General features: G+C 50.8%; 1 protein-coding gene across 6 annotated transcripts in view; it reads right to left on the reverse strand.

Moving 5' to 3' along the window:
• Window positions 1–1,081: 1,081 nt before the first annotated feature.
• The window catches only part of SFMBT2 (Scm like with four mbt domains 2), a 227,876-nt gene continuing 212,732 nt past the window's right edge, over window positions 1,082–16,225 (reverse strand). For 4 of the 6 annotated variants that reach the window (XM_078075125.1, XM_078075121.1, XM_078075122.1 and 1 more), the window contains 3 exons: window positions 15,721–15,987; window positions 14,839–14,967; window positions 1,082–5,928 (listed from right to left, as the gene is read on the reverse strand). In XM_078075125.1, coding sequence (XP_077931251.1) covers window positions 5,788–5,928; window positions 14,839–14,967; window positions 15,721–15,987 — 537 coding nt within the window. In that variant the 3' untranslated portion in view covers window positions 1,082–5,787. The remainder of the gene's footprint in view (window positions 5,929–14,838; window positions 14,968–15,720; window positions 15,988–16,225) is intronic. The other 2 variants (XR_013448983.1, XM_078075123.1) reach the window with 2 other exon arrangements.

The raw sequence follows: 16,225 nt of genomic DNA on the forward strand, positions 1-16,225 counted from the left end.
TGACGTAGTATTTTCACCTCACTGATGAAACGTCCTGTCTTCACACGGGAGCCACTCAAGGTCATGTCCGTGTAAACAGCATTTCTTTTGTGGTCCTTGAACCTCCAGGAAGCGTGGCACTGTCCCACAGCCTTGAAATAAGAGAGTAGCAGCACCAGATGCCAGAACAAAGGGGAAGGGGTTTCTAGTGACCTGAAAATTGACAACAGCCTCACCAGAGAGCAGAAGCATTAAAAATAGGCTCTTGGTGACAAGACGGAGAGAGATGGAAGGGATTGTATCTTTTTTTTTGGCTTTAATTCATTCAATTGAGAGGTCCGGAAAAGTGTTCAGCTTCCACTTTATCTTATTATATATCCAGTCTCCATTTCTTTGTCATCAAGGATCTTCAAGCACAAATAGAAATATAATAATCTTATTTACTCAGCCCTATAACCTTTGACTTCTTTGTTTCTAGTATATTTGGGGAAAATGAACGATATGCTTCCCACTTTTGTCTACCGTCGTAGGCTTTGTTTTTGGTAGTAAAGATGGACTGATGGAAAAAGCTTTCTTTCATAATTCAAAACAGAACACAACAAAAATATCTATATACAGAACCTGCTTGTCAGTAGGGGCAAACATAATATACTTTAAGAGAAGTTGGATGATTAAGGTGGGCTAGGGTCGGAAGAAAGGGATGTTCCTCCACCACCTGCCCCTGAATGCTCGTTCCCTTGGCCTTGGCTCCGTCCCTCAGCAACGCTGAGTGTGGAGTGATGGGGGGACTTAAAGTCGTCTTCGTCCTGAGGCAGCAGGCAATCACAGAAGAACCCAATCACTGACCATGGGAAAGCCTAGAGGCGATTGTGTAGGATACACTGTAATGTTTCAATAAAAAGAATAAACACAAGTGCCTTGAATAAAAAGTGCCAAAGCTACTGGGTAACGCTGAAAGATCACACGGGACTTTCAGAACCATGGTTATTAAAACCCTACAAACACACGTTTTAGTGCATAGCAGGAAAAGACAAACAGAACAAAACGCAAACCCTAAAGATAATATTTAGTGACCTTACATAGAAAGACACACACACCACCATAGAACTCATTTTTACTTTATTAACAATGTGGCTTACAATTTTTTCAAGTAAAAAGGGTTTCTTTTCATTTGGAATAAAAATTAAAATATAACTCTGATATAGATTTTCATTTATTTACATGAAAACATATATACAGAATACAACCTTCCAGCAAACCAACAACATGCCCTTTGTCCTGCAAATTCCAAAAGTAAGAACACGAATTTTTCCTTTTACACACCGAAACGTACACAAGATATGAATCAGATCTCAATACAAACTACTCAAACTGGAATGCAAAACAGTAAAAGCGCTTCTGACATTCACGACTAGGGATAGTTTATGCTTCTGGATATCATGCTAGCTCCCATCGTGAACAACAAATGAGATGATTTCATTCTTCTGTCATTTTTAAAAAAAATTATCTCCAATTTCCCATCATAAGCTGATTTTCAGCAAACCCTGGTCCCAGAACTTTACTTTTTCTTCAGAGTATCCGCCAGGCCCACGGGAGCACCACTCTGGCTTCGTTGCATGACAAGACTGACATGTTTGCTGGTACGGAATCCTCAGCATTTAAAACCAACCAGGAAGATGGAAAGACCACCGCTGAGGAAATTGTTTGGGTTAGTTCTTACCACCTGAACTAGAGATGCTTTTAACCAAAACCCAAAGCAGCACCATGTGTCAGCAATTACAATTTTTAGGTAAATTCAGGGGGTCAAAACTAGCACAATTCGATTTTATCGCATTCGTGTTTTGGGATACTTGTAAACCAACTCTAGTGATGAAAGCTATGAGAACCAACTGAAATATTCAACCAAGTTAAAGGGACGAAAGCCATTTCCAGAAAACTCTTGAACAGAAAAGAACAGGAAACGAGTAAGAGAATCATTACATTGTAATAGTTGAAGACAGAGCTTCTCCTTGCTATTCGTTATTGCACCAGAACACAACGGGCAGTATATGTCTATCTCTTCAATGATTGCTTCCTTAAAAACTACAGAGACCTAAACTTACTATCTTTTCCTTCAGAAATAATTGCACACGTGATCACAGCTTTCTAAAGACAGAATCGAATACTTGGATCCTAGATTCACCACCTTAACCAAAAAGCAACAATGGTGCTCAAACCACAACAAAGATTTCAACGATACAGTTTTTATAGTTCTATATACAGAAATAAACATAAATGGGTGTTCTACGTAAGAAGTTACAAAAACCCCTAGTGCTTGCAAAACGAAGGGAGAACGGCTCCTAGAGAGGTGTCTGGTCTAAGATAAAAGGCAAATCTCAGAACTTGCTTGATACAACACTCAGCATTCTAAGAGACGAGTCAGGACACTCAGACCAAGCTTCAAAGACTGATCCAAATCAACTTTCCAGAGATTATAGCAAGGGTCAGAGGGGGCAGGGTCAAAGGTTTGAGTCATTTTAATGTACCGAGGAACCAATCAAAGCAAACACAGGAAATACTCTTTCAAATATGATCAAATAAGGTAAAGCAACCTAATCGCTGCACAGCCCAAACACTGTGTGTGAGTCAAACTTTGATCAAATGAACCTAATTTTAAAAGCGATGGATGAGTTCTCTGGATGATGCAACTTGAAGGAAACTGGTTTCCATTTTCCTTTTTTGGTTGTTTTTTTTCTTCTTTTCTTTTTGGAAAAGCAAAGAAGTTCGCTTGCAATGCCAGCCGTACCCTCCTCTTTTTAGGTTTATATTGTTGTGGGTAGGATAGTTTCCCAACACAGTACAGACGCAGTCAAGAAGGCAGGGGCTGAACCAGCTCCCTTAGTTTCTGGATGGGATTGCGTCGTGACTGTCAGCCTTAAAGACGAGGCAGCATTTCTGCTTCTCAAGTTACACACACTGTACAGAATGCCAAGTGTCCGCTCGGGCAGGAGAGGAAGACACGCTTCTCGACCAGCTACGGGAGGTAAAGAGCGGCATGGTGTACACAGGACCCGGCTACACAGAGGACAGGACTTTGGTCCCGAAGTATTATCATAGAGACAGAGCAGAGACTGAAGCGTCTGGGGACAGAGAAGCGGGCGAGAGGCGTCACTTGCTGGCATTTCAACCAAGAAACGTTTGGCTGGGGCTGTGGTGGTACTGGGGGGGTGGGTGGGTAGAGGTGTAAACTCAGCATTTCCTGCCTTAAGAGACACAGTAACAACACGGTAAAATGTGCCTTGGAAATTGGCCCTACTGATAAGACAGAAGCTGACGTGAGGTGAATCCTACAGAGGAACGAACACCACCTCACCATTCCGTTGCCAACTTAACTACCGACGGGAAGTACACCCACCAGTGGAAATCCCCCAAAGAATCCAAGTTCAGGAGGACGGTGGCGACACTCACGGCAAAAGCATCTTCTTGGCCCTAAAAGGTTTCTTGGCTCTTGGAGGGCCAGGAGGGGACACACACAGGACCTTCGTGATGGTTACCCCGGAGCCGGGCCTTCTGCCTCTGGCCCCGGCCACGTCTTGCTGACCACGCACCATTACGTGGACGTGGGTGAAGTGACAGATCGCCGCACAGAGAGGGACTGAGGACGAGGTGTCGGGCACACGGAAGCAGGAAGCTTCCCCAGCAAAGGTGGCCGTGTCTTGCCCGGGCTGCCAAGGGGAGGCCTTCCAGCTCCAGGGACGCCTGCAAGATCTGCCTCATCCCATGTAGCACCTCCTCCCCCGCGCCTTTCCTTGAAAGGGCACGAGGAGGGGACATCCGTTCTGAAAGTACATTACGTTGCAGTCACCACACCCCCTCGCTCCGGTTTCAGATGCAACAGGAATAGCTCAGCTTGAAAAGGCCACAGCGAAGGATCACAAGTGAGTCAGCGCAGGGAAAATGCCAAAGATCTTGAAATGGATACCCTTTCCAATCGACTCCACAAGGCTGAGTGTGTAAGGCTAAAAGTATGTGGCTGAGAAGGCAGGCAGGAGTGGGAACCCGGGAAGCGGGGGACCCCTCGGCGTGGGACACAGAAGCCCCGACTGCGAGCCAAGCACGAGTCACCACGGGCGCTTCCAGTGTGGGACGCTGGTCCTTCCAGCACAGGTCCCCAGGCAAACCCACTTGCCAAATGTTTCAAACTTGGTGGGAGAAATCAGCTAGGGTGGAAAGGAAAAACTCACCTGGCAAAATCGGTTTTCCATTTGCATCTGTTAACAGGGACAGACTGTGAATAAAGGTTAGCGTTAGTCATCAAACTTGGCAAAATCTGACAGATAATCGTGCTTTACAACGTATGCAGAAACAGGACAGCTCAGCAGCCCACCCCATGATGTCCCGCCAGCAGTGGATACTGATCAAGGAGAAAAGATCAAGGTAATTATGGCACAAGAGCAGCAGAAGGCCGTGCTCCCCTCCGTGTCCACGTCCAGACTCTCTCAAGGTCTGGTTTCCTTGCACGCGTGTCGAAAGGCATTTGGACGCCTCCCAACGGAGGAGGGCCGTCCATTCGGGTTGGAGTGAGCACACTGGGTCCCTCACAGGCATACGCAGATGAAGTGCTTGGTACAAAAAAAAACCCAGCCAATGCTCAAGAGTCCCAGATCTCTCTACAAGTGACTTCACGGATTTAATGAAAACTGCCCAAGAAATGTCTTCGGCACCCTCCAAGCCAGAGTGGGCTGCCGGAAACAGTAAACACTGCTGATGTGATTCTTTCTCACCTACGGTGTCTCAACGTTGGCGGATTGAGACCCTTCCCTTAGCAGGAGGTGGACGAGAGGCTCCAGAGTGATGTGGTCATCCAGGATCACAAGGGGCCGTCAGCCGGGCCACCAGAAGAGCAGGGCCGAGCCAGGTGGTTGCCCTGCTTCCCGTCGGACATCCCAGGGCCAGGCTGATCCAAGTGGCACTCAAAGCCAGTCTCACCGACAGACTCACTGTGGGATCCTTCTATGGGGACACAGCTGGTTTATTAAAAGCTTCCCGAAGCCTCTTCCCACTCGTCTCTGACATTAAGCTTTTCCTTCAATACACAGCTCAGCATTTCCCAACAGACTAAAGGAATCACTCCCTGATCTGGTCACAATTAAATGAGAAAGTGAGCAATATGTGAAGTTCTATAAAAGACTGCAAACGGAACGCTCCACAGGCTCTGGACGTCCGTCGCTCGGGAAGAACGGTCTCCTTGCAATATGCCACCTGCCTTCACGCCCCCCACTTCCTAAAAGGCACCTGTGACAGGTGATGCGGGTCTAGCCCATCCTTTTGTAACCGCATCCTGCAACAAGTGTGTCTGAGAACTAAGTTGCCACCAAGATCAAACTGACAGCCACGCAGCCACGGCCCCATGGGCGTCGTCACGAAAGAAGCGTCTGGAACGACCAGAGCAAAACCACCAGCCCGTGTCCTCCCTGGGCACATTCAGAAAAGACATCAAAGCAAAGTGGACCGTGGCTGAGGAAAGCCCTTCACAGGGAGCTGCCTGGTTTCCGGAGGGAGAAAGGAGACACGTGGACGTACAGAGACGCTCTCCCATTTCCCGCAGCGTCCACCACTCCAGGAGCCTCGCTGTGGCCCTGGGTATGCTTGAAAACGGGCTACTATCACGCAGGCTGGAGGGTGAAGGAGGTCCTCTGTGCTTCTTGCTTTTCGCTGCTACTCAGTGTATGTACCAGCTCTTATCACCCAAGAAATAAAGCGTCGGTCCCCAAACCTTCCCACGACGCCGCATCACACGACTCTGGGTCAACTCCCGAGAGGGCAGCATCAGTTGGCGTACTGGGCGTAGAAAGCCACTTTAACTCGCTCGATCTGATGGCACAGCTTGATGGCGGGCCCCAGCTTCAGCTCCATGCACTCCTGCACCGTGGGGAGAGTCAGCAACAGCAGTGCCTGCCCATCAATGTCCTGCCAGGAGACAAAGCCACGTTAGAGCCGAGGCACCGGGCACAAGGGATGGCATCTGTCACGGCAGGCTTCATCCTGGGGGCCAAGGGCCTTCACTTCAGGAGAGCGTTGGCAGACATACCAACCTGGCCTGAGAACTCTCTCATCTTTCTGGTTAATAAAACCGGTCTGCTCCGAAAATTCTGGCTACTATGAAATTCACACGCCTAGGCCGGTGGGGTCGAGGGGGTGGAACAGGTGAGCTGCTGCAGGACCTCCTCTTCCCCAAGCTTCCAGCCCCTGGCAGGGAGAACCCCCCTCGCCCCCCGGCCCCCGCCCCAGTCCCTCTCGTGTTCTGCTGTGACTCCACGTGAGCACCAGGAAAGAGCGCTCTACTAAAAGCAGCAGCTCTCTCTCTTCCTTGCCAAGGTCTGACATTTCACCATTGAAACGGGTGACAAGATGCCGGAGAGCTGCACCACTACCCAGAGCAGTTGGCTACTGAGGACAACTCGGGTATTCAGACGCACACAAAGGCACGCATCTCCATTTGCACACATGCACCACCCAGAACGAGGTGTGCACGGTCTGCATCCCGGTCTTGTCCTCGTGAGCTCTCTGAAGCCGTGCACCGGGCCCAGGCAATGACAAGAGTCATCAGACTGTTAAGCTGCATTCACTGCAGAAGGCAGGGACAAGGCCCACCCCAAAGCTTTAAGATCCCCCCGCAATGGACATCTCTGCCTCTTCACCAGCTTGCTTCCTATAATAAACTGGGTTTATTTATGTAGATATTGTGTGATTGGTTATAAGTGCAATCCCTTCCTCCTATCCACCAAGACAGTCTTCACATTCCATAGGAAGTAAGAGAAGGTAACAATAAAGACCAGTGGTAGAAGGAGAGCACAGACCACACCCAGCAAACTAGAATTTCTGCCATTTGGAGAAGCGGTGAGCCTGCCGTAAGCCACGGAGACTTACTAGTCCTACCACCGCACACGGGCACCTCCGACATCATGCATCCTGAGTTACACGTAGGAAGCTTATCTTCTTCAGATAATGGTTTATTCAGCTGTCTTAAAAATTCCAAAAGCACACAAAACAAAAAACAACCCAGAATGGGCATAAAGGTTAGCCTTGGGAGGACTACTGGTAGGAATAAGAATAATGTAGTGTATGACCAGTTTCAAAAGGCACCTCGATGTGCTATAATCCCTAATACGTACAGCAGCAATAAAAATTAAGCATCAACCTTAGAGGCACCAATGCGGGCGCAATTAATTGTCTCAATTACGGGAGCGCGGCTGTGGTGTGCGCAAGTCCAGGCCACATCCCACCCAAGACTCAAACTGGACCTTATCAAACCCCAAAGTAAACTGATCAGTCTTGAATACACGCCAAAAGTAGCAGATAAACTAACGAAGCTGTCAATGAATTTTTGATGCGGTCTCTCTCTCTTTTTTTTTTCACTTTTTCTATCGTGCTTTTGCACGTTACTTTACTTGCTCTTCAGACGCCACCTCTAAGGCTGGCTGTAGTAAAGGGCAAACTGGAAGTGCTGAGAAACAGGTTCTGCTCAAGGTCATGAACCAAATAATGGTACCCCCTGACCTGGGACCTGGGAGCCCAACTCCGCTTTCAGAGGCAAATCCACCTACATCATATCAAAACTTGACAGAGGGGGAAAGGTCTAGGGATACAAAGTCTTGTGAGTATCACGGGCCTGAGGAAAATATGTTATAAGTAGGAAATAGGATGATGTTATAAAACCATGTGCAGGTGGCTTAACCATTATGTTCAATGAAGAGCAGAAGAGAAACTTATTTTAGGATATAGGACACTTTTTTTTAGATGGTAAAATTAATGCCAGAAAAGCTAGTTGATCTATCTAAGATCATTTAGTTGAAGACCATATTGGAACTAGAACCACGGCTTTCTTTCTTTTTTTTAAGAATCATTTATTTATTTTATTTTATTTATTTATTTATTTATTTATTTTTAAAGATTTTATTTATTTATTTATTTGACAGAGAGAGAGACAGTGAGAGAGGGAACACAAGCAGGGGGAGTGGGAGAGGGAGAAGCAGGCTTCCCGCCGAGCAGGGAGCCCGATGTGGGGCTCGATCCCAGGACCCTGAGACCATGACCTGAGCCGAAGGCAGTCGCTTAACCAACTGAGCCACCCAGGCGCCCAAGAATCATTTATTTATTTTAGAGAGAAAGAGAGAGAGAGGCTGGGAGGAGGGGGCAGAGAGAGAGGGAGACAAGCAGTCTCCCTGCTGAGCAGGGAGCCCGACGTGGGGCTCGATCCCAGGACCCTGAGATCATGACCTGAGCCGAAGGCAGATGCTTAACCGACTGAACCACCCAGGTGCCCCTAGAACCATGCTTTTCTGATATTAAACTTTGGAGGGAAAACTGCAGCTCTAAACATCCATACTAGGTCATGATGGCCATCCTTGGACATATAGATTCAATTACACTTGAAAGCCAGCCCCCTAAAATGCTTCTGTAACGCTCTACGGACCATTTCAGTGAAGGTGGCCGCCATATGCATGCACCACATTTAAGTGGAGGATGTCATCATTTCTTTACTCAACAAGCAAGCGTTTATTGAGTGCCTACTGAGAGGCAGGTGCTCTGATGGCCTCTGTGGCTACTGCACTGAACAAAACAGACGCCCTCCCAGGAGAGGATGAACGTCAAGGGAGGCCATTATGAGGAACAGACCACCACAGTACAGAGAGAATAAAGTGTGGACACAGAGCTACTGGCTCAAAGGGACGGGAACACAGCCAGTCTTACAGGAGTCAAGGAACACCTCAGAGATCAGGTGATGCCCCAGCTCAGACCTAAGGACAGAGGGGAATCACTGAGGGAAGGAAGGACCCACGGAAGACAAGCAGTTCATGAGAGCATGTATTCGAGGAGAGTGCAGAGACACTGAAGGGAAAGCAGAGACGGGCCAAGACAGCAGTTAGGAAACGAGCTTCTGGGGTGTGTGACCAGAAAGTCGCTAAAGGTCGTTAGGCAGAGAAGTCACATTATAGCATGTGATCATCTGCAAGCTGATATTGGCCACAACGTATTGGAATGAATTAGGAGGCAGGGTGGGGAAGCCATGAGGGACTGAAGGGGAGAACATTTATTAGGGGGTAGCAAAGCTGAGCCTGTTAAGAGATAAGGTCACCCAGAACTGGGGTGCTACCCCGGGATCCAGTACTGGGTGCCACGGAGCGGCTAGCCCAACCACAAACCGAATGCTCCATGTAGAATGAACAAAGGATGGCAATGATACCCAGAATACAGAAGGCCCTACACAGATCAACAACGAAAAGACTTATATAAAAAAAATATTAGGCAAAAGGCACGAGTAGATACTTCACAAATGAAACAAAAATGATGAATAATTTAGGAAAAGATGTCGACCTTATCAGGGAAGTGCAAATGAGGCCCACGATACAATTTCATGTCCACAGAAGTGGAGAAGTCACACAACGCTAGGTGTTGGCAGAGAAGTATATGGTAACGGGAAGCCCTAGAGCACGAGAAGAAATGTATGCTGGGAAACTACTTTGGGAAACCCTTTGGCATCACCTCAAAAAAGTAGGTGAGAGTAAATCAAACAAGAACACAACAACACAAATTTCAGAACAGTATGGTAGAAATGAAGCGGAGTGTGATAGGACAGTAGATACGGCCGTGCTGCAATGTTCTAGATTCTTCCTTGGATGGTGGCTTTCACAGGTGTTCACCTTATTAGTATGCCATGTATGCACAGGTCTCATGGGCACTCTTCGGGATGCACAGACCATTTCTCCATAAAAACATGTTAGCGCATCTACGTCTCAGATGCAAGCTGGTATCTCACTCGTTCTTTCTGAAATGCTTTTAGGTTTCTCCATTTTTCCAACACCTCACAGCCCAGGAAGGAGAAGGGGATTCCCTTGGTAAATCAAATCTTAGTTTTTGAGGAGGTGCCAAGTCTTTAAAGCTGTTTTTCATTTATTTGCAAAATATTTGTTAAATTATTCGTATGTCAGACCCCAAAGTAACTACTGGACATACAAGACGAGTGAGACGTGGCTCCCGTGTACTCCGGCTGGGGAGCAGACACACGTATGCAGGTGGCCCAAATCCGCACAGCTTAGCAGACAGAGCTGGATGCTGAGCCCCAGGACACACCAGGCTGGGGGGCGGGGGAGGGTGGGGTCAGGGACAGCCTCACGTTTTAACTCACTTTTGAGAAGGCATAGCAATAAGGGCAAGGGACTTTTTTCTAGCTTGTTTCCCCCACGCTATCCTCAGCATCTAGAAAAATACCTGCCAGACACAGAATAGGGGCTCATTAAACGTTTGTTGAATGACTAAATGGGAAAACCTGGTCTGGGTGAACCTAAAAGTCAACAGATGGGTAAAGGCAAAGCGAGAGAATCGGGCAAGTGGACAGAAGTGGAAAAGAAAGAAGAGGGGACTCTTGGGCCATCTGAGTCCCCCAGGCCGCGGTAACAGACACGGCGGGCTGGGGGCCTGGTGAACAACAGGCACTTGGGTCTCACGGCTCTGGAGGGTGGGAAGTCCACGATCGAGTTGCCGGCAGATGGAGGTGACCAGAGAGGCCCTGTTTCACTGCGTCCTCACACAGGGGAGGGGGCCAGGGAGCTGTCTGTGGTCTCTCCTACAAGGGCACCGATCCATTCACAGGGGCTCCACGCTCCTGACCCCATGACCCCATGACCATGGGGGACAGCAGCTTCAGTCTACAGCACAGATGCTACCGATGGGGCCATCGGGCTCCCATCCAGGGAGATGTGAGCTGGGGCGCACACTCTGAGGGTTTCTGGAAGTGCCTCCACCAGCCTGTCCCCAGCTCCCGAAGACTCCCCACTCTTTCATGGAGACCTCACATGGGACGAAGTACAGAAGAGGAGGGTCGACTCTATTCAGCTACAACTATCCTCAAAATAAAAACTCACATCTAGTGGTGAGGGAGAACTCCGGTCTCCGATCCCCAGATAGAAACCTCAAGATAGCCCCTCGCTTTGTTTATTCCTAAACCTCGAGGGGCTTCTGCCAACGGAGCGCAGAATCTGTGGGACAGGCCCCGGGAGTGAATGCGGGGTTTACAGAGCTTGAAGGGCCCCGGACTCTTTCCGGTATAGCCCGAGTGTTCATCCTGGGCGATGCCACAAATTATTTTACAAAATTGGACAGAGAACTTGGGTCTCTTTCCTGGGACAGCTTTGGGGAAAATGCGCACTTTTGACCAGTGGCAAACTCTACTATCCTTTACCACCCGCCGTGCCTCCCACAGCCCTGCTCCCATGGGCATCCCTGCAACCGTGGAGCCCGAACCACGGCGCTCACCACTCTGCACAGGCCGCGGCAGGTGCTCTCGCTTAGCCACACACACCCCGGAGCCCGCAGCCACTCCCGTCCCCTTCCCGAAAAGCCGGTCTGCCTGCTGCCATGCGATCTCTTCCCCAACCTCCCCTGCTTGGACTAGGCCACCGCCCGCTCCTACGGCTGTTGCCCACTGTTTATAAGCCCGCTGCTCCGAGGCGCCTCAAAGCATTCAGAACCGGGGGCGACACAGCAGTTTCCGGCCCTGGCAGGCAGCCTCCTGGGCCCTGAGCAGCGGAGGGAAAGCTGCACGGAGAGCTCGGGGCAGATGAAACCAAACAAGGATGATGGTCAGGACCTCTAAACGGCCTCGGGACCTTTATCTGATCACAGCCTCCACCCCCTCCCCCCAACGGGAGAGCGTTTCCCAGACCCTCCGTCCCTCTGCCCAGCCAGCAGCGAGGGGGCAGCGCCCGACGGTAAAGACGGCTGGGTTGTGAGGCCACGGTTGAGGGGAGGAGACTCCGTGCTCCGTGGTGCGACCTTCAAGTGCGGGCAAGCTGGAAGGGATGGACGTGTCTACGTCCTTGAACCTGTCCGACTACGGGCTGGTACACATGGTCTCATGGTCTCTGGGGCCGCACGGAGCCCTGGTGCGGTGCAGACTAGCGGAGCTGGGGAGAAACACCCGGGAGAATGAGTCTGTCTACACAGACTCCAGTGTGCAAGGAGACAGAAAGACCTTTCTCTGGGCTCAGCCAGCAGCGAGGGGGCAGCAAAACCGGGCCCCATACTAACAGGCACGGCACCGCAAGGACCAAGGGCCACATTCTATTTAAGGCCAAATTGTATTTAAGAGTTTCATGTTTTTCTTAGTTAGAGGATGTGTGGAGTTTTACTGTATAATGTACACGTTCTCAGCAGGAAATTACAGAGTATAGATGCTTTAAGCTGTTGCCATAACATTTCAGAATTAAAGGCATACCTTCCGGTAATGGGAAGTTTATACTTTCTGTAAATGCTGCGGGTGATTGTGACAGCCCTGAATTTACACCTCCGTGAGGTGTGCACAGAGCTATTACTGTTCCACATACCAGAGTTTCTCGCACACTTGTGAACAGAGCCGCCCCCCCACCCCCCCCCCACTGCAGGTCATCGAAAAGCTCACGCTGTGGGTGGACGGACCCACCGGAGGCCTCCCCAAATCAGGACCGTGGGGCACTTGCGCTCAAAGATGACTGAACAAATTAGCAAAAATTAGTAATTTTGGGCGCTGATCGAACAGAAAAGGACTCAAACGCCAAGCGCTTCAGACAGCAAAGCAGGCAACAGCTTCTTATTGCGGCTGGGGAAACGCCTCCCGTGAAATTGGAAATGAAATAGGAATACGACTATGATCAATTACAGTCTACCTATTTTTCTGTCTCTTAAGAGAAATAAGTAGGTACGTAGTAGGACCAAGTTTTTAACCAGTGTGAGAGGCAGCGCCCTGCCTGCCGCCTGATTCTGGAAGTGGGAACGTGCCAGGCACGCTTCGTGTCTTAGACACCCTGGCTTGGGAAGGCTCAGAACTTCGTGACACATCCTAAGAAGCTGGGCTTAGAAGTGCAAATAAGGACGACTCAGCATGTGTAGCATTTTAGCCTTTTGCCCAGGTCAGCTTAGTTTTCACGTTCTTGCCTCACATCAGAAGCCTGTGAAAGCAATCGCACGCGGGGCTGTTCACCTCTCTCCGTACCGCTGACCCGGAGTCGGGGCGGGAGAGCACTGTGCCCTATTCGGCCACAGCCCAGCTAAAAACCATTTCCAGCCAAAAGTGCGCCTTTGAGTCTAAAAACGAAACAAAACAAAAACACAACTTGAGACTAACCTAGAATGTTGCCTACCACATTTGCCTTCTAAATATAGTTAAGGCCCACGAACAGACGTTTCGTTGGTGCGCTCGGAATGAACACACGACCACACAGACCCACGTGTTGAGCTCTGGGTCATCGGCACTCAGCATCTTCTCAGGGCCACTACTGATAAATGCCCGCCTCGGAAAATGCTACACTAGCCAATGCTTCTAGCAGGAGTTCAATCTGCTTTATTTGTGTTTTCAAGATGGAGATGCCCCAAACCACACAAGCCTTCATGGTTCTTACAATTCTCTCCCTGTCCGTGTGTTTTAAATGAAGGGACCGGCTCATTACTAAGTTCTTTACGTCTGATGCAGCTTTTTCCTATTTGCTTTTCTGTGTCGCTCAGAGAGGGGGTGCTGGTAACAGCAAACCCCTGTAGCCGCCATTCCCCCCTCACGTGCACAGAGTTGGGGTCTCCTGGAGGCTCTGGGGGCCGACCAGATGGGACCTCTGAATGCTAAGAGCCACCCCCTCCTGGGATGAGCTGGGAACCACATTAATTTGCTTTTCACACGTGGGCCTGGAAGAAGATCTGGGGGGACTCACTGGGTGCAGGGGTATCAGAGGCCTTTCTTTTTCCCTTCCTGATTGAATGCCTGAGTTATTACCCTCTCTCTAGAGTATCGGTTGGTATAATCTAAAGAAAGACCAGATAGACACATCTTTAACTGATCACATGGTAAACAGTACCTTTCTTAAGTACGAGGTCCTGAAAGACACATTCACGCTGTGAGACAGTGTGAGAAATAGCAACCCTTCACGCGAACGCGGGAGAACAGGTCACAGGCTTCACCCGGACCTTCCATGGGAGGCCGGGGAGCAGCCTTCAAGGTGGCTTGGGTCCAGACAGGCGATTTCTTTCCATATTAATTTAAGGGGCAACGTAAAAAAATCCCTCCTTTCTTAGGGCTCAAAACATGTCTTACGCTTTAGCTAATTCTCGTCTCATCTACAGAATCAAAATTCCTTTGAGTATAGATTATGTTGATTGTTTTGCATTTACACATCACTAGCATGGAACCGAACATACCACAGGTTTTTAACATTGTTACAAAGGAAAGAGCGAAATACGAAAGCAGTGAGGAGAGGGGCATTGAGAGCAACACAGCAGAAGGAGGGCTTCCGCCTCTGGCAAGATGGGGACACATCCCTTCCCTGTTTCTCCTGCTGTATAGAACTAATGAATCAAACAAACATAAGGTGGGGAGAAGAGAAGGCAGACCAGCAGGGACCTGGGGGCCCAAGAGGGCCCGGTGCTGAACGCTTGGGTATCTGCGTGCCTCCTACGTCCAAGACTTACTGCTACAGAAGCTGGCCACCCAATACTGCCCCCGGGCATGGGTGAAAAGAGACCCAAGGGAAGCCTGCTCTTCCTAGCGGAAGGACCGGGAAAAGGGTAGTCTAGGGAGACAGAAACCCCCCTCCCCAGATGGCGACAAAGGCCAGACGGCCCCAGGCTCCCAGCCCCCAACAAGGGAGACCGGGCTGGGACTTGCATCTCTGCTGGACAGCAAAGAGCCCCCCACGGAGGTGTCAGCGGGGACCACGTGTGAGCCAGGCTTCCGCCTCCCAGCCCCCCGCAGTCACGAGGGAGTACCCCTTCCCCTACCAGAGCCGTGTCACAGAAAGCAGCTAAACCAGAAAATCAAAGGAAAATACAACAAACACAGCAGAAGGACCAGCGCACCTGTTCCTGAAATATCTTGGCCAGGGGGGCACAGTCCGTCAGCTTGATGAACCTCACCACGTCGGTCACCGTCCACTCCAACGGGTTGCTCTCCAGAACGAGCCTCTCCTCCTCCTCCTGCTTTGGGTCCTGACAGGAGAAGGGAGGCAGGAGGTCATTCGATCCCTGCAGGGTCGGCGGGACACTCGGTAAACCCCGCAGACCTGAGTCAGACTTTCCTCCTCCCTCTGGCCTCTTCCTGGGCACCTGGACAAGCCACCGAGACTTGGGGCTCGAGGGACTTTCTTAGCAGCTCAGCTCGGTTATGATTTTGCCTCCAACGACTTGTGTGCCGTTAGACGCTGAAAAAAAGGCGCCGTGAGAGCAGTTGCTGAAAACCCAGTTCAGGAAATCTTGGGCCTGCTTAGTGAGGATGCACCTCTGACTGCGGAGAGAGGGTACGGGACGTGTGAATGCACAGGAGGCAGCCAGTTCTTCCCCCTCTACCCTGGTGATGATGGTGCCCATGACCTCCCGGCTGACCACTTACGGCCTGGGGGTTTGGGGGAGATCTGGTACGCTGACTCAGCCGTCTCCCGTGAAGGGGAAGCCTTGTGTCCAATGGCACCCCAAGGACCTATTCTGTCTGTTCTCCTGACAAGAATCCTCTGTGGCTGGAAAACCTTCCACAGAAAAGCTCTCACGCCCCTCGGACTCCATCTGAGATGGGAAACCACCGGGCCTTCTCCCCAGACTCGGCACCAGGCTGGAGCTGCTGCTACTCTGCCATTTTAAATGCAGAGCCCCAAGTCAAGGCCCTGCACCGTACTGGCTTCCTTCTTCAACACCCTGCCCACAGCCCTAGCCCCACAGAGCCCAGCTGGGGGCCCCTGCGGGCCTTACCCCCGCTGGGTCCTGGCCAGTGGCCGCGCCGCCCTGCTCTGCCCCCTCGGCACACGAGGCGGCCTGCGCCCTCCGGCCCCGCCGCGGCCTCTCCACGGGCGGCCGGCGCTCGGGCTCGGAGCTGCTCCTCAGGGTGACGGCCCTCCGGGGCCGGGCGGAGGGGACCTCGGCCGAAGAGGTGTCTGTCTGGTCATCGCGGAGCTCGGAGCTGGTTTCCTCACTCCCAGTGTCCTCGTCCATGGCATCCGCATCCTCTTCCTCGCTCTCCTGGGGAGAAGGGAAGGCACTGAATCCAGCTGGCCCTGTGCAAACCGCCGGGGGGGCTGGGGTGGCCCAAGGCCCATCCTGCGGTCCCCACCACGGTCCCCATCGCCGCCCTCTCCCAGCTCGCATGGCCGGGCGGGCTGAATCTGCAGGGCTCCTGGTGCCTGGAGTTTCTAAGCACTTGGCATCACACGTCAGCTGCGGCCTTGGCCGAGAGCAGCCGCGCGTCCCGGACGCATGC

This window comes from Halichoerus grypus, chromosome 6 (assembly GCF_964656455.1).
Source record: "Halichoerus grypus chromosome 6, mHalGry1.hap1.1, whole genome shotgun sequence".
NCBI classification, from domain to species: domain Eukaryota; kingdom Metazoa; phylum Chordata; class Mammalia; order Carnivora; family Phocidae; genus Halichoerus; species Halichoerus grypus.